The sequence below is a fragment of the Raphanus sativus genome, chromosome 9 (assembly GCF_000801105.2).
Source record: "Raphanus sativus cultivar WK10039 chromosome 9, ASM80110v3, whole genome shotgun sequence".
Taxonomy (NCBI): Eukaryota; Viridiplantae; Streptophyta; class Magnoliopsida; order Brassicales; family Brassicaceae; genus Raphanus; species Raphanus sativus.
In genome coordinates this window covers 27,356,284-27,380,027 of record NC_079519.1, presented here as the reverse complement: position 1 = coordinate 27,380,027, position 23,744 = coordinate 27,356,284, and the positions used below count along the sequence as shown (strand labels likewise).

The 23,744-nt window shown below is 35.4% G+C and overlaps 5 protein-coding genes and 1 pseudogene across 6 annotated transcripts; 3 read left to right on the top strand and 3 right to left on the bottom strand.

Moving 5' to 3' along the window:
• Positions 1–34: 34 nt before the first annotated feature.
• LOC108825483 (2-C-methyl-D-erythritol 2,4-cyclodiphosphate synthase, chloroplastic) lies at positions 35–1,150 on the top strand. The gene is made up of 3 exons (XM_018598780.2): positions 35–384; positions 464–594; positions 817–1,150. Exons 1-3 carry the CDS (start codon positions 54–56, stop codon positions 1,048–1,050), a joined length of 696 nt encoding a protein of 231 aa, XP_018454282.1. The 5' UTR covers positions 35–53; the 3' UTR covers positions 1,051–1,150.
• A 282-nt stretch (positions 1,151–1,432) lies between these two features.
• On the bottom strand, positions 1,433–3,401 carry LOC108825485 (heavy metal-associated isoprenylated plant protein 15). Its single transcript, XM_018598782.2, has 3 exons — positions 2,820–3,401; positions 2,641–2,716; positions 1,433–1,914 (listed from the first exon to the last, which is right to left on the bottom strand). The coding sequence occupies exons 1-3, from the start codon at positions 2,823–2,825 to the stop codon at positions 1,604–1,606; spliced, it is 393 nt and encodes a 130-aa protein (XP_018454284.1). The 5' UTR covers positions 2,826–3,401; the 3' UTR covers positions 1,433–1,603.
• Positions 3,402–3,526: 125 nt separating this feature from the next.
• Positions 3,527–7,096, bottom strand: LOC108825474 (monodehydroascorbate reductase, chloroplastic/mitochondrial). Its single transcript, XM_018598772.2, has 17 exons — positions 6,941–7,096; positions 6,689–6,869; positions 6,483–6,582; positions 6,317–6,394; positions 6,172–6,243; positions 5,934–6,052; positions 5,752–5,836; positions 5,556–5,645; positions 5,280–5,381; positions 5,086–5,175; positions 4,901–4,981; positions 4,708–4,779; positions 4,528–4,622; positions 4,346–4,434; positions 4,183–4,245; positions 4,042–4,082; positions 3,527–3,903 (listed from the first exon to the last, which is right to left on the bottom strand). The coding sequence occupies exons 1-17, from the start codon at positions 6,948–6,950 to the stop codon at positions 3,784–3,786; spliced, it is 1,488 nt and encodes a 495-aa protein (XP_018454274.1). The 5' UTR covers positions 6,951–7,096; the 3' UTR covers positions 3,527–3,783.
• Positions 7,097–10,506: 3,410 nt separating this feature from the next.
• On the bottom strand, positions 10,507–12,129 carry LOC108825475 (protein ROH1). Its single transcript, XM_018598773.2, has one exon. It carries the CDS (start codon positions 11,942–11,944, stop codon positions 10,742–10,744), a length of 1,203 nt encoding a protein of 400 aa, XP_018454275.1. The 5' UTR covers positions 11,945–12,129; the 3' UTR covers positions 10,507–10,741.
• Positions 12,130–15,021: 2,892 nt separating this feature from the next.
• LOC108825471 (disease resistance protein RML1A) lies at positions 15,022–20,001 on the top strand. Of its 2 annotated transcripts, XM_018598769.2 has the most exons (5): positions 15,022–15,553; positions 15,778–16,867; positions 17,179–17,475; positions 17,577–19,108; positions 19,187–20,001. In XM_018598769.2, the coding sequence occupies exons 1-4, from the start codon at positions 15,084–15,086 to the stop codon at positions 18,702–18,704; spliced, it is 2,985 nt and encodes a 994-aa protein (XP_018454271.2). In that variant the 5' UTR covers positions 15,022–15,083; the 3' UTR covers positions 18,705–19,108; positions 19,187–20,001. The 2 variants fall into 2 exon arrangements, with proteins under 2 accessions (XP_018454271.2, XP_056850256.1); XM_056994276.1 differs by lacking the exons at positions 17,577–19,108; positions 19,187–20,001 and adding an exon at positions 17,047–17,119 and having other exon boundaries at positions 17,219–17,351.
• On the top strand, positions 19,283–23,736 carry LOC108825472 (disease resistance protein RML1B-like; annotated as a pseudogene).
• Positions 23,737–23,744: the final 8 nt, after the last annotated feature.

The following is a 23,744-nucleotide window of genomic DNA, read 5'->3' as shown; positions in this document are numbered from 1 at the left end:
CTAAGTATTTTATTTATTAAAAAAAAAGTGGCTGATTGGAATCAGAGGACAAAATGGGGGCTATGGCTACTTGTACTACTCAGCTATCTCCTTCTTCTTCGTCTCTGTTTCGCTCTCAAATTACGAAAAGACCATTCCTTTTCCCGCCGGCGAAGATCGACCGTCATGGGTTCTCACCACGGAGGCTAAAGTCTCTCTCTTTGTCCCATCGTTCTTCAGTCTCGGCTTCGGTTGCTTCCTCCGCCGAACCGGAGAAATCAACGAGAACACTTCCGTTTCGAGTGGGTCACGGGTTCGATCTGCACCGGTTAGAGCCGGGGTACCCTCTGATAATAGGCGGGATTGATATCCCTCACGATAGAGGCTGCGAAGCTCACTCCGATGGTACAAAAAAAAGTTTTGAGCTTTTTGTAATAGATTGAGGCTTTGAGCTTTGTTGATGATGTGGTGTTTTGTGTGGCAGGGGATGTGTTGCTCCATTGTGTAGTGGATGCTATCTTGGGAGCTTTAGGGCTTCCTGATATCGGTCAGATCTTCCCTGACTCTGATCCTAAATGGAAAGGAGCTGCCTCCTCTGTCTTCATCAAAGAAGCCGTAAGCTTTCCTACTACCCTTCCCTTTGCAAGCTGTTAGTTAGTTAGTTATGATTGGCTGTGAATGTTATTGATTGTATGGAAGCTTTAAAACTTTTAAATGATGATCACTTGTAATTAGCTCATCGTCACTTCCTAGGGAGTTGTCGAGTTGACATATTTATAACAGAAAAAAAAAATGTATCTTGAAACGGAGGTTGTGTGTTTGTCCTTTGTGTTTCAGGTGAGACTCATGGACGAGGCAGGGTACGAGATAGGAAACCTAGACGCCACTTTGATTCTACAGAGACCCAAGATAAGTCCACACAAAGAGACGATCCGATCCAATCTCTCCAAGCTTCTTGGTGCAGATCCTTCTGTGGTGAACTTGAAGGCCAAAACACATGAGAAAGTTGATAGCCTTGGAGAAAACAGAAGCATTGCAGCTCACACTGTTATTCTCCTCATGAAGAAGTGATTCAGATTTAATCATATTCCTTAATGTATCGATCTCATTATAAAAATATTTTGTTAAATGTAAATTTTACACATGGTGTAATCACCCTTTAGAGCCCTTATTTATCCCCTCTTAGCTACAATGAAAATCGAATCATGTGATGATGATGATGATGATGATGATGATGATGATATATTAAAATGGAAATTTAAATCTGTGTTCTTGGTCAGATTTGAATAAATTTGGAAATTGCGACTGGAGCTTCTTGTGACGTATGCGTCTGTCTTTTTCATTCTTCAGACATTTCATCACAAGAAAGCTATGATTTTCTTTTTGTTGATTTTATTATATATAAAATATAGAAATCGAATCCAAAATTGAAATAGACAATTGCTTTTTTGGTTTATAATGCAAAGTCTTTTTATATGTACAGAACTAAACTAATACTAGTGAAATAAAAACATCCATGATGGAATCTAAAACATCATTACTCGTCAGAGGAAACACTAGTTTGAAGTCCACTTCCAACGAATATTAAAAGTTACCATATGCCTCTTTTATTCACTTGAAACTCTTAGGAGATTATGCAGCCATTGTACGGGTCATGGTTGCATAAACAGATCTGATGATGCGTAGGAGTAGGACCATTGAAACTGTGGTTTGCACGGGAAACCTCCAACCTCTCACGTTCCCGTTCTTCCATCCTCTTCTTCTCGGCAGCAGCGGCAGCAGTTTCGGCCTCTTTTTTGGGATCGTAAGGTCCAAATGTGGCCATTTCAGCATTGGTCCATCCCTTTTCGAGTTTGGTGAGGAGCTTACTGCTGTCAAAATCTCCTATCACCGTCAGTTTGCCATCTTTTGAGTCCATGGCAATCGATGTAACCCCTAAAAGCAACAGGAAACATTTTGCAAAAAAGAAAGAAAAAAAACTAATGAGCAAGACAGTGGGCAACAATAGAGTTTTGCATGACAATCAAAAGCTCTGTTTTGATTTAAAAACTCATTAACAAGACATATATCATTTTTTTTCTTTTGGGAAGGTTTCAGTCATAACCTATATTGCATCCCAAAAACAGAGATAGAGTATGTGTATATGTAGTTAAAAGCTTTGTTTCCAATTAATATGCATGGCAAAATACAATTAAATTTCAAACATTTGGAGCTTCAATTCATAACCCACAAAGAATCCCAAGAACAGAGTCAATATGTAACTACCAGTTTTATTTTATGTTCTTCCTTTTAGAAAGACTGTCATGAACAAGACAAAACTAAAAGTTCTTTTTTTTTTTGAATTCATAAACCATAAAGAATCCCGAAAACAGACTGAATGTGTGTTATCAAGAACTTTGGTTTCTCAATGAAAACTCATGAACAAGATAAAGAAAGGACAAGAGTCATGTCTCATGGGTTTCAATTCGTAACCCGTAAAGAACCCCAAAACCATAGAATGTATGTAATAAAAAGCTTTTGCTTTTTACCAAAAAAAAAAAGCTTGCTTTTCAGTAAAAAAAAAACCCGTGAACAAGAAAAAAAAGGTTGTCTTTTCAAAAGAAAAACTCAAGAACAAGGACAAGATACAAAGAAAACTGTTTGATGATTGATGTGGATTACCATGGAAGTTAGCAACTGCGGCAATGATTCTCCTTTTTGATCTCTCGTCATGAACACCCATCATAACAACCATTTTCTGTAGAAAATATGAGAGAAAAAAACACCAGTAATTAAAATACTCTAAGCCCATATAAATCAAAAGACTGAACTATTAATACATTGTAAATAGTAGAAAATACCTTCATTTTCTTTGTAGAACAGAGGAGAGAATATGAGAGAAAACCCAAAAAAAAAAGAAGCTTTATTCTTAGAATGTCAACAAGGTCGATGATCTTTTTTTATATACCAAACAACAAACCGCCACATGAAAAGTGGCTTTAGAAGAAGATAACAGAACGAGACCAAAATTGCAAGTTTGCAACTATGAGATTTCGCACGCGCCTTGTCACTGATAGTTAACCAAATGAAATGGTTTTCTTCTCAAAAGAAAACAAGAAAGTGGAGATACTCGCGAGAATTAGCGTGTGGGCATTTTTTCCACCTTTACTTTTGTGTGTGTCTGTGTTCTTCTGTGGCAATTTCTATTCTTGTAGTGGCAAAATGATGTGTGACTACGGTCGATTATGTTAATCCTTTCTATTTTCAGTATCACACCTCTTCCTACCTTTTTTATTTGGTCAAAGACATTATTGCAAAGCTCTGTTAGTATAGCTTCATCAGCTTTTAGTGCCCGCATACAAGTATGAGAAAACTACAAGTATCCCATGTTCTTTTTTTTTGTTTTTTATTTTATTTTTTGCAATCAAGTTTGTATGCATTTTGCAATCCTAATGTTTTTATTCCGGGCGGCTTATTTTATATATAAATAGTTGATGTGTTGTTTTCTACAAATTTACTGTCATAATGGATTACTTTGCATAACAAACCGTTTTCCAGTAAAAAAAAAAAGCTTAAAATCTCAATCGACCATCATGCGAATTTATGTGGAACAAGCTCTGTTATGAGCAAAATAAAAAAGAGGAGATATAGCTTATTCATGCAGATTATTGACTAGAGTGCTCTCTATAAAAACCATTTTCAATGGAAAGATGAGTACTTTCTTTTTTTGAATAAAAAAAGATGAGTACTTTCACCGAGAGAATAAAGATGTGTCTTGCTTGCTTTCTCTGAATCCGAAAGCTATAAAACCCATCACCTACTCTCTTAACTCTGTAGAGCGGCTTGAGCAATCTCGAGGGCTTCCTCCACTGAAGATGCGCTGGCGAGTTTAGCCTTATCGACAATAGGTTGACTTCTTGCTAGCTTTGGTAGAAGCTGAAACTCCTGTGTGAAGATAATATACACAACAACGCAAGGCATTATTAAGCCCCAATATAGCTTTTATATTCAATTAATAAACCCATATGTAATTGCAATGGTTCAGATTCATATGCTCGATTGAAATGAGGGAGTGTCTCTTACCTCTGGCGAACCACTTTCTACAAGAACACCTTTCAACCTGCCTGTTTTACCAAATAATTACTCATCGAAGTTAGTTAAATCGCTAAGCTAGTGCAATGGTCAAATAGTTGAGGTAAGAAAAAGTTGAAGGGTATGATTTACCAGAATCAATCCAGAAGGTAGCGATCTTGGGATCGAAGTTGCCTACTTCAACTGCTTCTCCCACTGGCCAATATGAATCAGTGTGGTTTTAGATTAGATACTGTGGAAATATTGATTGAGTAATAGGATGATTGTGTAATGTTTAGGTTCTAACAATATTTACCATTATCCCCAAAAAACTGCCACCAAACTTTTCTTGAGCTGCCTTCATACTCGAATACTCTTGAGTAGAAATACGGGAGATAATCGTATCTGCAACGATTTGTGCCAGACAAGAACTATTTAGGTTAAGAATGAGAGATACACAGAAGTGTACAGATTCATGCCAGGGTGCAAGAAGCTTACGTGTCAGTGTGTGCAGTGAGCAGAGATTTCACGCAGTGTTGTGCAGAACGGCGGGCGTGATCAACATGTTCAACTCGGGTCATCCGATCATATATCTGTCCATCAGACAATATAACATGATGAGTTTACACAAAACAGGCTTGGTCGCTTAACATGTTGTGTCGAGCAGCAGCAAAGTACCTTCAATGGGAAGGCTGCGACATCTCCAATAGCAAAAATACCAGGGGTACTTGTCCTGAACAAGCCATCAACCTGTGGTTTGAAGATGAGCTTTTATCAGCCTTTAGATTGTAGAAAATACTAATGTAATTATAACTTCGAAAAACTGATAATGGTGGAGATGATTGATTAGAATGTTTTGCGATAACAATACCTGAATACCTCCAATAGATTTGTTCATGGCCAAAGTTTCAAAGGGGCCAATAGCAGGCTTAGCTCCAATTCCGATCACAACCTGTGAAGTAAGGACGAGCCAAGATTTTATTCACCAGTCACAAATTCCATTTGAAAGAGTTGTTGAAGTTGCATCATATTAAAAAGAAAAAAAGTAACTATTACCGTGTCTGCCTCAATTGTAGACCCGTCAGCAAGCTTAACAGCTGTTACACGCCCATCCGAACCAGCTTCTAAGTTATTTATCGAAGCGCCCTGTCCAACGGAAAAGAGGAAGGAAGTTCACTCACTGTGTTGCTAAAATTATTAGGTTTACAGGAAAACAAATGCTTTCAGTCCAAGGCACTGATCGTGCTTACCTTGACGAACTTAACACCATTTTGACGGTAGAGTTCTTCATATCTCTGAGCAAGTGATGGAGTGAACAATCTTTGCAGAAGCTGATCTTCTGGGAAGACAATCTATTGTTGCACAGGGGAAAAGCTCAAAGGCAGATTAAGTTAGAACATGCATGCGAAAAATGCAACTGCATTCAACTATTATCTAAAGTCTCCAGATATTTTGTTTTAGGCTACTAAAAAGTATACTTGATCAGCAACACAATTTAGAGATTTAGAGTCTAAGGGAATACTAACGGTTGTATCTAGGTTCCACGCAACAGCAGCAGCAGCAACCTCCATGCCGATGTAGCCACCACCAACAATGACAACTTTCTTTGACTTTCCCTGAATCATATATTGAAAGGTTATTTGGTGCCAAGGGAGTTTAGAGTTTGCTGATGACGCATTGTGAAACATTTCATATAGAGTAGTAAGATTGCATTCAGCTAACCAGAGATGAAATAAGTGAATCAGCATCTGCAACCTCCCGAATATAGTGAACCCCAGGCAAGTTCCCACCAATTTTATCTGGGAACCTGCAATAGAAATAGAAACCGTATATTCAAATGGACAAGATCGAGAAGCCCTGGTGTTTTTTTTTAATTGGAAAAAAGAATGCAGCATTTCACGCACCTAGAGGCAGTACAGCCAGTAGCGATAATAAGGGATCCATATTTTAACTGCTTCCCAGTGTTTGTTGTGAGGGTTTGCTTTTCAAAATCAGCTCCAGTCACTGGATCTTCATATATCATCTGTTAAAAAATTAAATGAATCAAGAGATCGACCCACGTAGATTCCGGAACAAACTAAAAACTCTTCCTTTTAACAGATTATGGAAAACAAGCAAAACTATTTGTATCAGAAGAAAAACCTCAATGCCTTTCTCCTTGTACCAATCAGGTGTTTGCCTCTCTCCACCACCTCCAACACAAGTGTGAAAGCCCTGCACATTATTCATTCATATTAGGCGCAGAACACTAATAATGATATAACTGGGGGGAGGAGGCTAAGCTTACTGGAAGACGAGCAGGCTTCTTCTCGGGAGGGAACAAGTAAGCTTTTGTCAAGGCAGGTCTCTCATAAGGTGCGTACGCCTAAAAAAACAATATGACAACAATCACAAACAATCAAACAAAGAGCGATACGATACGATACGATAGTGATTACTGACGAAGAAAACACCTCTTTGGTGACAATGCAAAGGCGACCATCGGCCATTCCATTTTCAACAAAGGTCCTTGCTGCATAACCCGCCGCATTACCTCCCCCTATTATCACAAACCTAACCGAACCAAGCAAACCAAAAGTTAGTTATACTCAATCCTTCCTCCCGCATTCACTAATTCCGTATATTATAATATCCAAAAATTTCGGAATTACGAACTCACTCGCGATTCTCGTTAGCGAAGGAAGCAGTGACGATGCCTCTGGAGGCGATTCTCGAACCGATCGGAGGAGAAAAACGAGTGGGGAGACGGCGAGCGAGGGACGACGGAGAAGTCGGACACCAAAGAGACAATCCGCTCTTCGCTGGCAACGTGGTGGATGCTAACGCCATGAGTCTTCGAACTGCAACAACAACAGAGGGATTTCAATAGAGAGAGATTCGATCTAGGGTATGAGTGAGTGAGAGAGGGGACCTGGAGACATTTTATAAGAATGAAATAATTAAATTATTGAAGCGAGTGTGTGTGTGAGTCTCTCTGTAGTATTGGCTCTAGGACAAAGCTAAAGGGCATTAAGGGAGAGGCTAAATGAGTTCTTCGATATTGCGATTGATCAAAGACGGAGAGGATTATTGAAATGATGGAGCTGACTTGTCTTTTTGCTTTTTTATTCATTTGTCCTTTTATGACTTTTTTTTTCTTTTTTTTGTTGATAAAGAGATATATTGGTATATTCTTAACTAAGTTATACCGTATTCTAGGATTCTTCTATCAGCAATACACAATTTTGGTTTGATCAATATTATAATGATCTAATTATCTAAGCCTAGTGCATATCAGTACACTGTATTTTGTTTTTAACTACACCAAATTTTTGACTCTGCTTGGGCCTGAGGCCATTTGATTTTAATATATTTAAGTTGCTCGAAAAAAAACTACTCACAATTTTTGACTGATAAAACCATTATTCTGAAGAACAGCCTTTGACATAGCGTTCTAGTTGTTGGTTGCATTTTATCTTCAAACTTATTATTTTATAAAGAAAAAATGGAAAAAACATTTATATATTGACTTGTTTCTTTTTTGTCTGCACAAAGAATATTTCAAATATATTCATTTTCAGATTTATGGTTAATTATCATTGACATTTTTATTTTTTAATAATTTTATCTAACTATTTATTTTAACAAAATCCAAAAAATACTATTTAACATAAATTACACATTATCATGTAATAAAATTATTACATATAACATAAATAGATAAACAAATAACATTAGATTGTATTAAATAAAAAATATCCATTTTCTGCAAATGATTAACGAATGTGTTTTTTTTAAATTTGAAATAAGCTTCAATATCCTAGAATCTACTAAAGCAAAAGCCTAGTGCATATCATTAGCAATCGCATCCACGCATTCTTCAGCCAAATTATAACCTGCTGATAAGGGTGAATGACCCTCTCTACAACTTTTGTATAAAAGTTGTTTTCCTGCATCTAATATGTCAAAAAATCTCATAGATTCTTCAGTGGGGTCTTCCACTCTATAATGATTATTTACCATCTGCTCAGTACCTACACCATAATCTACATCTGTTCCTGGTTCTTCTAGTCTATCAACATGCTGATGTTCACTAGTACTACTGTAGTCAAGGAAGAAAATATTTATTAGATATTTAGATGATGATGATGATCTTTTAACCTTTTGGTTTTGGAAGTATATCATAAACAATGGGTATTATGATACCGTTAAAGCTAATCTTATGATAACCTTTAAGCTTACTAAAGGCTTAAAGGTATAATTTAAAACATGTTAATTCATTGTGGCTGAAGATATAACTTTCATTCACCTATAAATTAAAACATGTTAATTCATTGTGGCTGAAGATATAATTTATTTCATCAGCAATCGCATCCACGCATTCTTCAGTTAAATTATAACCTGTTGATAAGGGTGAATGACCCTCTCTACAACTTTTGTATAAAAATTGTTTTCCTGCATCTAACATGTCAAAAAATCTCATAGATTCTTCAGTGGGGTCTTCCACTCTATAATGATTATTTATCATCTGCTCAGTACCTACACCATAATCTACATCTGTTCCTGGTTCTTCTAGTCTATCAACAGGCTGATGTTCACTAGTACTACTGTAGTCAAGGAAGAAAATATTTATTAGATATTTAGATGATGATGATGATCTTTTAACCTTTTTGGTTTTGGAAGTATATCATAAACAATGGGTATTATGATATCGTTAAAGCCAATCTTATGATAACCTTTAAAAGTGAAATGTTACAGACTCTTCTTCTTTCTCTAGTATGAGCTAGCCATCATCAACATCACATTTCATCACTATATACCAATTAAACACACAATTTTTGACTGATAAAACCGTTATTCTGAAGAACAGCCTTTGACATAGCGTTCTAGTTGTTGGTTGCATTTTATCTTCAAACTTATTATTTTATAAAGAAAAAATGGAAAAAACATTTATATAGTGACTTGTTTCTTTTTTGTCTGCACAAAGAATATTTCAAATATATTCATTTTCAGATTTATGGTTAATTATCATTGACATTTTTATTTTTTAATAATTTTATCTAACTATTTATTTTAACAAAATCCAAAAAATACTATTTAACATAAATTACACATTATCATGTAATAAAATTATTACATATAACATAAATAGATAAACAAATAACATTAGATTGTATTAAATAAAAAATATCCATTTTCTGCAAATGATTAACGAATGTGTTTTTTAAGTTTGAAATAAGCTTCAATATCCTAGAATCTGCTAAAGCAAAAGCCTAGTGCATATCAGTACACTATTTTTTTGGAGAAATAAGTACACTATGTTTATTTTTAATTACACACATTTTTGACTGATAAAACCGTTATTTTAAAAAACAGCCCATGACATAATTGTTGGTTGCATTTTTATCTTCAAACTTGTTTTTTTGTCAACTTCAAACTTGTTATTTTAAAAAAAAAAAAATGAAAACACCATTTCTCTAGTTAATTGCTTCATTTTTGTCTGTAAAAAAATATTTCAAATATATTTATTGTCAGATTTATCATTAAGTATCAATGACATCTTTTAATTTTTTAAATTTACTAATTTTATCGAACTATTTTTTTTTAAATTACTATTTAATATTAAAGAAAACATTATCATATAACACAATTATTATATATTGCATAAATAGATAAAAATAACATTAGATTGTATAAATTAATAAATATACATTTTCTGCAATGATTAACTTTCATAAGTCTGAAATGAGCTTCAATATCTTAGAATCTTCTAAAACAATAAAAAGATATTGAAAATAGATATTTCATGTTTTTGCTATCAAAATCTAATTAGATGAAACGAATAATAAAAATTAAATTAATTAGATAACATTAACATATATAATTTATTTAAGAAAAAACTAAATTTAAAAGTCAATTTATAATTTTACAAGGTTTGTCTTTAAATGAAAATAAACCATATTTTCAAATTTGAAGTAATACTAGTTATTAATTCAAATTTGAATTAAATAAGAAATATAATATTACTGAAGCAAACTTTTCTTTAGAATAAAACAAAGGATGAAAATGAAGTACAATTGCATACTTTATATAGAATTAAAAACTAAATTATTTTAGAGCTTATTTTCAAAAAAATCGTACATATATCCGAAAATAAAGATAATGGTAAAATACTTATCAAAACTTGAAAAGAGTAGAAAAAATAGTCTTTAAAACAAAAACTTGTCAATCTATCAGATTTTTTTAACCATTTTCACTGAAACAATTTAGATAAACTACAATATATCAGAGCTTTGCATTTGGACGTGTAAAGCTTAGAAGCTTCAACAACATTCTCTCAATATTATAAAAGAAGATAAGGTTTTAAATTTTTTTTTATAAAAGATAACAATTTCCATATATTTTTCTCTTCTTCAATTTACATGTTCATAAATCGAACTGGTTTACATATCCAATTGGTTTGGTATATTAGTATGCATTAAACCATTTAACAAAAGATTAAGCAAAATCCTTTTTTTTTGTCACCAAAGCAAAATCCTTTATATGAAAATACAAGAAGCACAATTGTAGACATACTGCCATACTGGTATGGGCCGTTCCAGAAGAGTTCTGAAACCCAAACAAGGACAGAAGAAAAAAACGATAACACAGAACTAAGAAAATAAATATCTTATCTTATTAACCCCAACGAATTACAAAATTCTCAAATGTCACCCCGACATTTTAAAATCTTTTATACAACTGGCGCTGAAAGTTTCCCGGCCTGCTCCAACACCTCCAGAATCTCCGCACGACTCCTCACGATCCTATGGAAAACCTCTCTGATCTGTTGCTGCAACGGCACAAGCTCCTCCTCCATTCTCCGGCATATCTCCGCCATCTCCGCCACCTGAGCCGCCGCAGATTCAGCGGCCTCTTTCTCCGCCGGATAATGAAACCCGTCGGCGAACTCAACCAGCGAGTGACCAAGCTTCTCCATCCTCGTCATCTCCTCCATCAGCCCCGCGGATCCTTTCTTCTCCTTCTTCTTCCACTCGTCTCCGATCTTCTCGTGTATCCCGACCAAACTCTGAGCCCAGTTCAAATGCTTCGGCACCGGCAGATGATTCGCCAGTCCAGCTCTCTCCTGACACGGAACCGCCGCCGTCAGAACCCACATCACGAACACCGTCACGGTGCTCATTATAAACATCGGCAGTGGCAACCCCGCCGCTTCGTTGCCGCGCGGCGGCGCGAGGTTCGCCGTCATCGCGTGGATCTGCTTCGCCGCCGACCAGTTTCTCCCGACGGCCCACGACGACGATTTGAGCTGACCGATCGTCGCTCCTCCTTTGCTCGCCGCGGACGATCCGCCGCTACGGCCTCCTCCGCCGCTTACGTTCTCTTTGTCCTCGATGCTCAGCGCGATGAGTAGGTTCGAGAGGGCCCGTTTCGCCCGCCTCACGTTACCGTCTCCTAACGGACGCTGCTCCAGTGCCGCCACGGCGATCTCGGCTAGGCGCTGGTAATGTCTAACGGAGTCGATTCCGTTAACGACGGCGGTACAGATGTCGAGCGCTTTAATGGACCGGTCTAACATTTCGGGGACTAACCGGTCGAAAGGCGGTTTAGATATCTGGGTCGGGTCACGGCCCATTAAGAGAATCGCTTTGAACTCGGCTTCGCAGCAGAGGAAAACATCCATGAGCTTACGAAGCCAGGTGACGGACATAATCTGCTCCGTCGCGGGTACGGGAGCAACCGTGTTCGTCTCATCGGACGGTGGTTGTTGTGGTGGTGGAGGAGGAGAGAGAAGCTCGGTGAAACGATCGGCGATGTGTTTTTGGAAAAGCTCGAGATCTTCTTGCTCTTGTTCGGTGTTGACGTCGGTGAATTGGTTGCGACGGATACTAATCCGGCCGAGGAAGGATCCTTGGTTGTCTTGCGCAGGTCTCATGATTATTGAGTCAATAAGAAGCTTGGGAAGGTTTTGGAAATTGTCGATTTATATACGGATAGTTAAAGAAATTTGTGGTCCAAAGGTTAAATAAAAAAATAAAATAAAATTTGTGGTGTGCATGTCTTGTCGGAAAGCTTGAGACCCGTTCTTCGTGCGCAGTTACCTCTATTTTGTGTTCCCCCATTTTGTCATTTGATTGAGAACATGTGACTTATCGTGATACGTCGTGATTTGGAAATATTCAAACTGCATGCTGTTTATATGTTAAAAAATTAAACTACATGCTCTTTTATTTTTAATCTAAGAATGTTAATCATCTATACCAAACCGGTTCAATTTGGATTGAGTTGAACTGCTATTTTGATTAGGAACTGAACCAAGTTTCTTATTTTCTCAATACACTAACTAGAATCAAATCAGAACTGTAATTGAGAATGAAATGAGAAAATACATGTTAATGTAAAGTGTACTCAATCAAATACTCTATCCGTTTCATTTTATTTGTTCTAGGTCTATATACACAGATTAAAAAAACATATGATTTTGAATATTTTCAAAATAAAAACACAATTACCTATACACCTACCAACCGAAAAATTAAAATAGAGAAATTTTAAAACAACACTTATTTTGAAACGAATTTTTTTTCCTAAAACGACAATTAAATCGAAATGGAAGGAGTATTATTTAATTTATATCTAAATATTAGTATTTGAGTTTAATTTATCTACTAGATTAGGACCCGCCCTAAAGGGCGGAAATTGATTTGTCAAATTTCAATTAATAATATATGGTATATATATATGTGTATAATATTATATATATTTTGTGTAACATTTATATATATATATATATATACATATTAGACATATATATAATTTTGTAGATAATGATGAAAATCAAATTAATGAAATTCATTTAAATTTTGTGAGTAATTCTATATTAACAAATCTAATCTAATTATGTATTAAGGATAATGAAGATTTTAAACGCTATAACTTTTAACGTGAGAAAAAGAAAATTGCTTTGAATATAGTAGTATAAACTAAATGTTCTCTTTTCAATTATATAAAATTGATAAAAAAATTTGATTAACCTTTAGTTATGTGTTTTCTGTTTATTTTAGTTTTAAATTTATTATTAAAAAATAATTTCAGATAACAACACAATATATATGTGTATATATCATATTTTATTTTTTTAAATATATATTAGGTTTCAGATAATTCTTATTATTATTATTATTATTATTATTACTATTATTATTATTATTATTATTAATCATTTAAATTCGTTTTTATTTTGGAGTTAATTTATATAATTTTTTTGATTAATCTCTAGTTATGTGTTTTCTGTTTATTTTAGTTTTAAATTTATTATTAAAAAATAATTTCAGATAACAACACAATATATATGTGTATATATCATATTTTATTTTTAAAATATATATTAGGTTTCAGATTAATATATATTTGAAATCAAATTAATGAAATTCATTTAAAATTTGTGAGTAATTCTATATTAACAAATCTAATCTAATTATGTATTAAGGATAATGAAGATTTTAAACGCTATAACTTTTAACGTGAGAGAATGAAAATTGCTTTGAATATAGTATTATAAACTAAATGTTCTCTTTTCAATTATATAAATTTGATAAATTTTTTGATTAATCTTTAGTTATGTGTTTTCTGTTTATTTTAGTTTTAAATTTATTATTAAAAAATAATTTCAGATAACAACACAATATATATGTGTATATATCATATTTTATTTTTTAAAATATATATTAGGTTTCAGATAATTCTTCTTATTATTATTATTATTATTATTATTATTATTATTACTATTATTATTATTATTATTAATCATTTAAATTCGTTTTTAATTTGGAGTTAATTTATATAATTTTTTTGATTAATCTTTAGTTATGTATTTTCTGTTTATTTTAGTTTTAAATTTATTATTAAAAAATAATTTCAGATAACAACACAATATATATGTGTATATATCATATTTTATTTTTAAAATATATATTAGGTTTCAGATTAATATATATTTGAAATCAAATTAATGAAATTCATTTAAAATTTGTGAGTAATTCTATATTAACAAATCTAATCTAATTATGTATTAAGGATAATGAAGATTTTAAACGCTATAACTTTTAACATGAGAGAAAGAAAATTGCTTTGAATATAGTATTATAAACTAAATGTTCTCTTTTCAATTATATAAAATTGATAAATTTTTTTGATTAATCTTTAGTTATGTGTTTTCTGTTTATTTTAATTTTAAATTTATTATTAAAAAATAATTTCAGATAACAACACAATATATATGTGTATATATCATATTTTATTTTTTAAAATATATATTAGGTTTCAGATAATTCTTATTATTATTATTATTATTATTACTATTATTATTATTATTATTATTATTATTAATCATTTAAATTCATTTTTATTTTGGAGTTAATTTATATAATTTTTTGATTAATCTTTAGTTATGTGTTTTCTGTTTATTTTAGTTTTAAATTTATTATTAAAAAATAATTTCAGATAACAACACAATATATATGTGTGTATATCATATTTTATTTTTTAAAATATATATTAGGTTTCAGATAATTCTTATTATTATTATTATTATTACTATTATTATTATTATTATTATTATTAATCATTTAAATTCGTTTTTATTTTGGAGTTAATTTATATATTTTATTCATTAAGGATATAAACGATATTAACCACTCTAACTTTTAACGTGAGAGCTCGAATCCAAAATTTTACTTCGCAAATAATAGTATAGATTCGCCAAAATTGATATGGCTTTCAAAGATACACAACATTGTCTAGTAGGATTAAATACTCTTTGGACGGTTGGATTTATTACTGAAAAGAGTTTCGAGTAGCCAAAGACTAATGTGAAAGACTCGTCCATTAAGAAGAGAATATGAGCTACAAATAAAATTAAAACATTACTAAGTTAAAAATTCCAGTGCTTCTTTTTAAATTATAAATAATTCATATAGTTTGAGCAAAAACAAGCTGAGATAATTATTTAGAGATTAGAAAATTTACTGACATAAAAATAGTTCTCTGTCGGTCAATGCCCTTGATCCTCTCTCATGGCTTCTTCTTCTTCCTTTCCTCGCACATGGAGATACCGCGTCTTCCCGAGCTTCCATGGACCAGACGTCCGTAAAACCTTTCTCAGTCATTTACGTAAACAGTTTAACTGTTATGGGATTACCATGTTCGACGATCAAGGAATCGAGAGAAGCCAAATCATCGCCCCTGCTCTCACGCAAGCGATCAGAAAATCGAGGATATCGATCGTGGTGCTGTCGAAGAACTATGCCTCTTCAAGCTGGTGTTTGGATGAACTGTTGGAGATTTTGAAGTGCAAGGAAGATATGGGACAGATAGTGATGACGATCTTCTACGGAGTAGATCCATCCCATGTGCGGAAACAGACCGGAGATTTCGGGAAAGTTTTCAAGAAAACATGTCGTGGTAAAACAGAGGAAGAGAGTCAAAGATGGAGTCAAGCTTTGACTTATGTGGGAAACATAGCTGGGGAAGACTTCCTTAACTGGTTTGTGTTTTGTTAACTTTAGTTTGTTTTTTCTCATGTTCTAACTAAATAGTGGTGACTTTTTTACCGAGAGTAAATATGGTGAACTGAATTGAATGATTATTAAGGGAATGGAAAATGTAAATACATACTTATATTATTGTGAATTGTTATCTCTATATATGTTCTTCCTAAATCATGACTATTTAATGGTTAAAATAAGCTTTTTCATTCTCTTTTGTTAGGGACAATGAAGCCCAAATGATTGAGGAGATTGCACAAGATATTTTAGATAAACTAAATGCCACACCGTCTGAGGATTTTGATGGCATGGTTGGACTTGAGGCTCATTTAAAGGAAATGGAGTCTTTGCTAGATTTAGATTGTGATGGCGTTAAGATGGTTGCAATCATTGGTCCTGCAGGGATTGGTAAAACTACCATTGCCCGAGCTTTACATAGTCTACTCTCTAACAGGTTTCATCTTACTTGTTTTGTGGACAACCTTAGGGGAAGCTATCATAGTGGTTTCGATGAGTATGGATTGAAACTGCGTTTACAAGAACAATTTCTTTCGAAGATTTTGAACCACAATGGTATAAGGATATGCCATTTAGGTGCAGTACAAGAAAATCTATGTGACCAAAAAGTTCTTATCATTCTTGACGATGTGAACAGTCTAAATCAATTAGAGGCGTTGGCTAACGAAACTACATGGTTTGGTCCTGGAAGTAGGATTGTAGTGACCACAGAAGACCTAGAGATTTTGCAGCAACATGGTATCGATAATACTTACCACGTGGGGTTTCCATTTGATGAAGAAGCCATCGAGATCTTATGTAGATATGCTTTTAGACAAAGGTCTCCACTTCATGGTTATAAGGTGTTGTGTAGAAGGATAACAGAGCTTTGTGGCAATCTTCCATTGGCTCTACGTCTGGTGGGTTCATCTTTACGTGGGAAGATAGAGGACGAATGGGAAGATATAATGAACAGACTGGAAACTGTTCTGGATCGAGAGATCGAGGAGATACTAAGAGTAGGCTATGAAAGTTTAGATGAGAATGAGCAGACTCTATTTCTCCACATTGCAGTTTTCTTCAACAATGAAAATAGTGATATTGTGAAAGCTATGTTCGCTGATGGTAAGTTGGTTGTTAAACGTGGTTTGAAGATTCTACTCAATAGATCTCTCATTGATACATATGGGGAAAGAATAGAGATGCACAAGTTATTACAGCAAATGGCTAGACAAGCCATTCGTAAACAAGAGCCTTGGAGACATCAAATCTTAATGGATACTTTTGAGATTTGCGATGTCCTCGAAAATGAAACAGTAAGTTATTTTCCTTGATAGAATTATACTCCCTTTGTTTTTACTTTTGAAAAGATAGATCTTCTAAAGCATTCACGCATATACAACTTATTAATATTAATTACTAAAATTATTACTTTGAAATCTAGAAAATCTATCTTTGTGGAACAAAAGAAAAATCTAAAAAGGTTATTTTTCAGAAAAAAAAGAGGAGTAATTTAAACAAGACATCTGGTTGAGGGCGTTACAAAAAAAAAAAGACATCTGGTTGAGGTAAAAAGGAATCTTGCATGCGGTCCTAACAATTTCTCTTTGTTTGTAATTTGATTTAGGGTACCAGTGTTGTGTCTGGTATATCATTTGATGTGTCAGGAATCAGCGAGCTGATTGTAAGCAAGAGAGCTTTTAAGAGGATGTCCAACCTTCGATTCCTCGCCATCTACAAAAGCATACATGATGGAAATGACGGAATCCATATACCAGCGGAGATGGAGTTTCCCCGTCGTCTAAGGTTACTACAATGGACAGCATATCCAAACAAGTGTCTTCCATCTACATTTCATCCAGAAAATCTCGTCAACCTTTGCATGCGATATAGCAAGCTCGAGTACCTCTGGCAAGGAACGCAGGTTGGTTTTGTACTTTTATATATTATACATGATGATCAGTTACTTTCTATTTATTTTATATGATGGTCCTCTCTCTCTCTGTTGTTGTGTGGGTTTTATAGCCGCTTACAAATCTCAAGAAGATGGATTTGACACTGTCTTGTCATTTGAAAGAGCTCCCAGATCTCTCGAATGCTACAAATCTTGAGAAACTGGACCTGAGTGTTTGCGAGAGTTTGGTAGAGATCCCAACCTCATTTTCGCATCTTCAGAAACTAAAAGACTTGCGGATGGGGAACTGCATAAACCTACAAGTCATTCCACCTCACCTGAACTTGGGATCCCTTGAAAACATCGACATGCAAAGGTGTTCAAAGCTGAGAAACTTTTCAATTATTTCCACCAACTTGGTAAAAGTGGATATATCATACACAGAGATAGAAGACGTGTCTGGAGTTAGGCTCTTCCCTCGCCTTGCGTGTTTCAGTGTAAAGAAAAGTGGAAAGCTCAAGGGATTAAGGCATCTTCCGACGAGTTTATGGTATCTGGACCTAAGCTATACTGATATCGAAAGTATCCCAGATTGCATAAAAGCTCTTTATTCGTTGCACCTTACTCTAACTGGCTGTAGAAGACTCAGATCATTGCCAGAGCTCCCTGGTTCGCTCAAATCCTTAACTGCGGAAGACTGTGAATCTCTGAAGACCATATTCTCCCCTTTGAATCACAGTTCGGATGCAACACTGGTTTTCACCAACTGTTTCAAACTGGACCAACAAGCACGGAAAGAAATTATCCAACGTTCGTCTTTGTGCAGATGGGCTATCTTACCCGGAAGAGAAGTACCTTCGGAGTTTGATTACAGAGCCAGAGGAAATTCATTTATCATTGTTATTCCAGATGGTGACAATTCTCTTTCTGATTTATCAAGATTAAAGCTCTGCGCTGCGGTGTCACCTGACGACCAAACCAGCGAATCGAACGGGTTTGAATCATTGTGCTGTCGAATAGGCAATGGCGAAATAGAACCAGTCGAGGAGGTGTTCCATCTAGGAATTTTCTCCAAATGTTGTGGTGAACATTTATTTATATTTAACTCTCGTTTGCCATTTATCAACTCCTCCAAAAAGAGCAGAGAGATACTGTTTGAATTTAGCTGCAGTTATAACAGCTTTGACATTATTGAATGTGGAGTCCATATCTGGACCGAAGACGTACTTGATAGTATTAGCCTCACTAATGGGAGATGACCATCGAAGTTTATTTTGGAAGACGACACCAAATAGGGTGACTGCACAAATGGAGTGATCTGTGAAAGCGACGAACACAGACTTCTGAAGTTGGCTCTTCCTCTGTTTTGTTCTGTCTGATTCTGTGAGAAACGTTGGAAGCTTGATTTCGCTAAGAGGGCGATAGAAGTTTTTTTTTTTTTTGAATAATCCAATGTATCCTGCCACCCACCAAGGTGGATCTAGACTAGCGCGAATGTCTGTAGCCTCGGTCACCCCAAACGCTGGAGGAGCCCAAATTTTAAATTTTATCTCCGGTTCGGCTCCGTGCGGGATCCGAACCCGGGTCCGTATGAGGCCGAAACTTCTTCAAAAGACCACTGAGTCCTCCTCGCTTGGTTAAGGCAATAGAAGTAACTAGTAAGGTATGTCATCATTAGCTGCCATGTCTTACCATATTATGCTCTTACTGTGTTTTCTTACTTGAGCTGTTTGCGCTGCAGAGTTATGAGTTTAGACAAACTATCATGTGTTGCATCTGCAAAAGTTATATGGTTAACTTGTTACTAAGGATTATTATTTTTGCTTTACTGGGGTATGCCTTTGGTTTGAGGGAGAAAGCAGCTTGTGGTTCTTGCCCTGATCATAAATTTACCTATTCTATCAAGTATTTGGAGGAAGTTTGTTGAGCTCAAGATATGTTGATTCTTACTTGATGCCGAGAAGATTTGTGAATGCAGTAAGTTTTCTTAAATATACACTGGATTTGTCATCTGATATATCATCAAAAGCTATATTGGCACTCCGCTTTACTTCCAACTTCTTCTCAAGAATTGGACACCCTCTCTTCTTTCATCTGCAACTCAGCGTTAACATGTTTCCACTGATTCATTCTCATCTAGAGAGATGATTTCCTCATCCACTAGATGCTCTGGATATTTCCTTATCTCTAGCTCAATATCATAACTGGTTCTTAAGTTCTCTGCCTCATATTGTAGTTGCAGAGTCATGCATGCCTCCTGTTGATTCCTTTCATTGGAGAAGCCTCCTCGGCCTGATTCCAACGCCTTAGATTCGCTGGTTATTTGTTTAAAATTGGTGCATGATAACCAAGTAGTGATAGTCTAATCAAGCCGGACTACAACTTGTAGGGTTTCAGCAGGGAAAACCCTGAGATTGTAAAAATTGTATGCGATATAGTTCGTGACAGAAAAAAAAAATGCTATTTAGTAAAATTTTCTATAATTTTTTTTCTTTTAAATTTGGAAACTTATACCTAAGAATTTTTTTTTCAAAAATTTTAGAGATCATAGACAAATATTTCATTCAATTTTGCCCAAATCAGACAGGCTAAAGTGACCACTACTCAAGAGCATATACAGTATATGGTTGTAGTTTTGTATAAATTGCTTCAAATCTTTGATATTTTGTTTTTATTTAGCTTTCCAAAGACATATTAATGTGGAATATTCTATTTTTCTTATCTTCAACTTCTCTTTACCAACCCTTTTGCATCTCTTACCTCGTTTCTCATGGCTTCTTCTCCCTCTTCATTTACGTCTTCCAATTACAGATTCAACGTCTTCCCAAGCTTCCATGGGCCAGACGTTCGTAAAACGTTGCATGGTCACTTGCGAAAACAGTTTTTACATAATGGAATTACAATGTTCAATGATCAAGGAATTGAGAGAAGCACAACTATAGCACCTTCACTGGTACAAGTGATAAGAGAATCGAGGATCTTGGTTGTGATTCTCTCAAAGAACTATGCTTCCTCAAGCTGGTGTTTGAATGAATTGGTGGAGATATTGGAGTGCAAGAAAGTTACAGGACAAGTAGGGATGACCATCTTCTATGGTGTGGATCCTTCCGATGTAAGGAAACAGACCGGCGATTTTGGGAGTGCTTTCAAGAAAACATGTTCACTAAAGACGGACGTGGAAAAGCAGATATGGATCACAGCTTTGACTAATGTTAGCAACATAGCTGGAGAAGACTGCCAAAATTGGTTTGTCTTCAATTGATCTTATATTGTGAAGAATAGAATAGGATTCCAATAATCGAGGCAATTTATTTATTTTTTTGTTTAACGAATATTAGAAGAAATGCATTTTTTTTCTCACGATCATTTTACGGTAACAATGTTCTTCTTAAATTTTTGTTAGGGACACTGAAGCAAACATGATCGAGAAGATTGCAGAAGATATTTCACGGAGACTAAATGCTACACCATCTAAGGATTTTGAAGGCATAGTGGGACTTGAAGCACACTTGAAGAAAATGCAGTCTTTGTTACATTTAGATTGTGAGGATGAAGCTATGATAGTTGGAATATGTGGCCCAGCAGGAATTGGTAAGACTACAATTGCCAGAGCTTTACATAATCGACTCTCTCCCAAGTTTCAGCTTACTTGTTTTATGGAGAATATAAGGGTAAGCTATAATAGTGGTAGTGGTCTTGACGAGTATGGCTTGAAGCTGTCTCTGCAGAAGAAACTTCTTTCAATGATTTTAAACCAAAATGGTACGACTATACACCACTTAGGTACGATACAGGAAAGGCTACGCGACCAGAAAGTGCTTATCTTTCTTGATGATGTGGATGATTTAAAGCAACTAGAGGCTTTGGCTAATGAAACTAAGTGGTTTGGTTGTGGTAGCAGAATTATTATAACCACCGAAGATCAAGAAATCTTGGAGCAACATGGTATCAACAATACATACCATGTTAATTTCCCATCCAGAGAAGAAGCTCGTAAGATCTTTTGCAGATATGCTTTTAGACCGAGCTCTCCACCTGATGGTTTTGAAAAGCTTACGGAGAGAGTAACAGAAATCTGCAGCAACCTTCCGTTGGGTCTACGTGTCATGGGTTCAGTTTTACGTGGAAAGAACCAAGATGAGTGGGAAGTTATTCTGCAGAGGCTAGAAAACAGTCTTGATCGAGATATCGAAAGAGTACTTAGAGTCGGATACGACAGTTTACATGCGAATGACCAATCTCTATTTCTCCACATTGCATTCTTCTTCAACAATGAAGAAGAGGATCATGTGATGGCCATGCTGGGTGACAGTAACTTGGATGTCAGACTCGGGTTGAAAACCCTCGCCTATAAATCTCTCATAAAAATATCCATGGAAGGGAAAATAGTGATGCACAGATTACTTCAACAAATGGGTAGACAAGCGATTCAAAGGCAAGAGCCATGGAAACGCCAAATCCTAATAGATACTGATGAGATCTGTGATGTCCTCCAAACTGATTCTGTAAGTTTTTTTTTCTTATAAATAGTTTATTCATTAATACTACTTGGCAAATACTAAGTGTTAGGTATTTTACTAATAAATTCTTGTACTCTGTACTTTTGGTTTAGGGTGGTAGAAGTGTGGTGGGAATATCTTTTGATATATCCAAAATCCTAGACGGCATGTTTATAAGCCCGAGAGCTTTTAAAAACATGCAGAATCTTCGATTTCTTAGTGTCTACAAGACAAAGTTTGATGCAAAAGATAGAATTCATGTACCGGAGGACATGGATTTTCCACATCGCCTAAGGGTATTACAATGGAAGGTATACCCTGGAAAGTATCTTCCTCATTCATTTTGTCCGAAATATCTTGTGAAACTTGATCTGCAAGATAACCACCTCGAGAAGCTTTGGCAAGGAGCCCAGGTTTGTTTTATATATGCTTTTACTTTTGAATATATGAAGTTCATGAATATTCATTTTTTACTTACAGCCGCTTAGAAATCTCAAGGAGATGGTTTTGTCAGAGTCCTCGAATCTAAAGGAAGTCCCGGATCTTTCAAATGCTACAAATCTGGAGAAATTGATTCTGACTGGTTGCAAGAGTTTGGTAGAACTTCCTTCTTCTATTGGAAATCTTCATCGACTAAAGTGGTTAGGGATTGCTGTCTGTGTTAATCTACAGGTTATTCCGGCTCACATCAACTTAGAATCTTTAGAATGGCTCGACATGTTGGGATGCTCACAATTAAGGAAATTTCCAGAGATTTCCATGATAATTACAACACTTACAATCGCAGACACAATGCTAGTGAAGTTGCTTGAATCAGTTAGGGTCTGTTCTAGCCTTCGTTCTCTCGGTATAATTGGGAGTCTCAATACATTTCCAGATCCACATGGGGAAAAAAAGTTTCTGAACAGAAGTGGAGCAGATATTGAAAGGATTCCAGATTGCATCAAAGAACTTCATGGGTTAAAACTGCTTTACATAACTGGCTGTCCTAAACTTGCTTCACTGCCAGAGTTCCCTGTTTCCCTCAAAACACTAATGGCAAACACATGCGAATCACTGGAGACCGTATCTTTCTCTCTTGACTCTCCAATTGAAGATCTCTATTTCTGCAACTGTTTCAGATTAGGCCAAGAGGCACGAAGAGTAATTACCAAGCAAAATCGGTTTTTGCCAAGGCATGCCTACCTGGAAGGAAAATGCCTGCGGAGTTCAACCAGTACCGAGCTACCGGAAGTTCCTTGACCGTCCCTTCAGGTTTTCACGGCTTTAAGATTTGCGTCGTGATATCCCCTAAGCAGAAGAAGATTGAAAAGGCTTTTTCTCAAGTGTTGTGTCGCATAAGTAGCAACGGTTGCCTCCTCGGCGAGAACATAGTGTATGAGATCCCCATTATCCTAACGGAACATCTTTGTATATCCCAGACTAAAATGCTCGATGAAGATGGAAGGATTGGAGAGGAGAACGAGATATTGTTTGAATTCAGCATCACAACTCATCAGTATTCCTCTCCTGTCCATACACCTCAGGTCATAGATATAATTGAGTGTGGTGTACGGATATTGACGAGAGAGAAGGCGACAGGAGAAATAAAGATGGGTTAGACCAAGTTTCGGAAGATTAAGATGACTTGAGCTACGAGTTTGAACCCAACGAGGAGTTGCAAGACCGCCACAACGCATTTGATGGTGATGAAGAAGAAGAAGAAGAAGAAGACAGTGCTAAAGGAAACGGAAAGGTATACTGTTGGAGCTGGTTCGTCCTCTGTTTTGATCTCTCCCATTCGTTCTGGTTTCCGCAAAT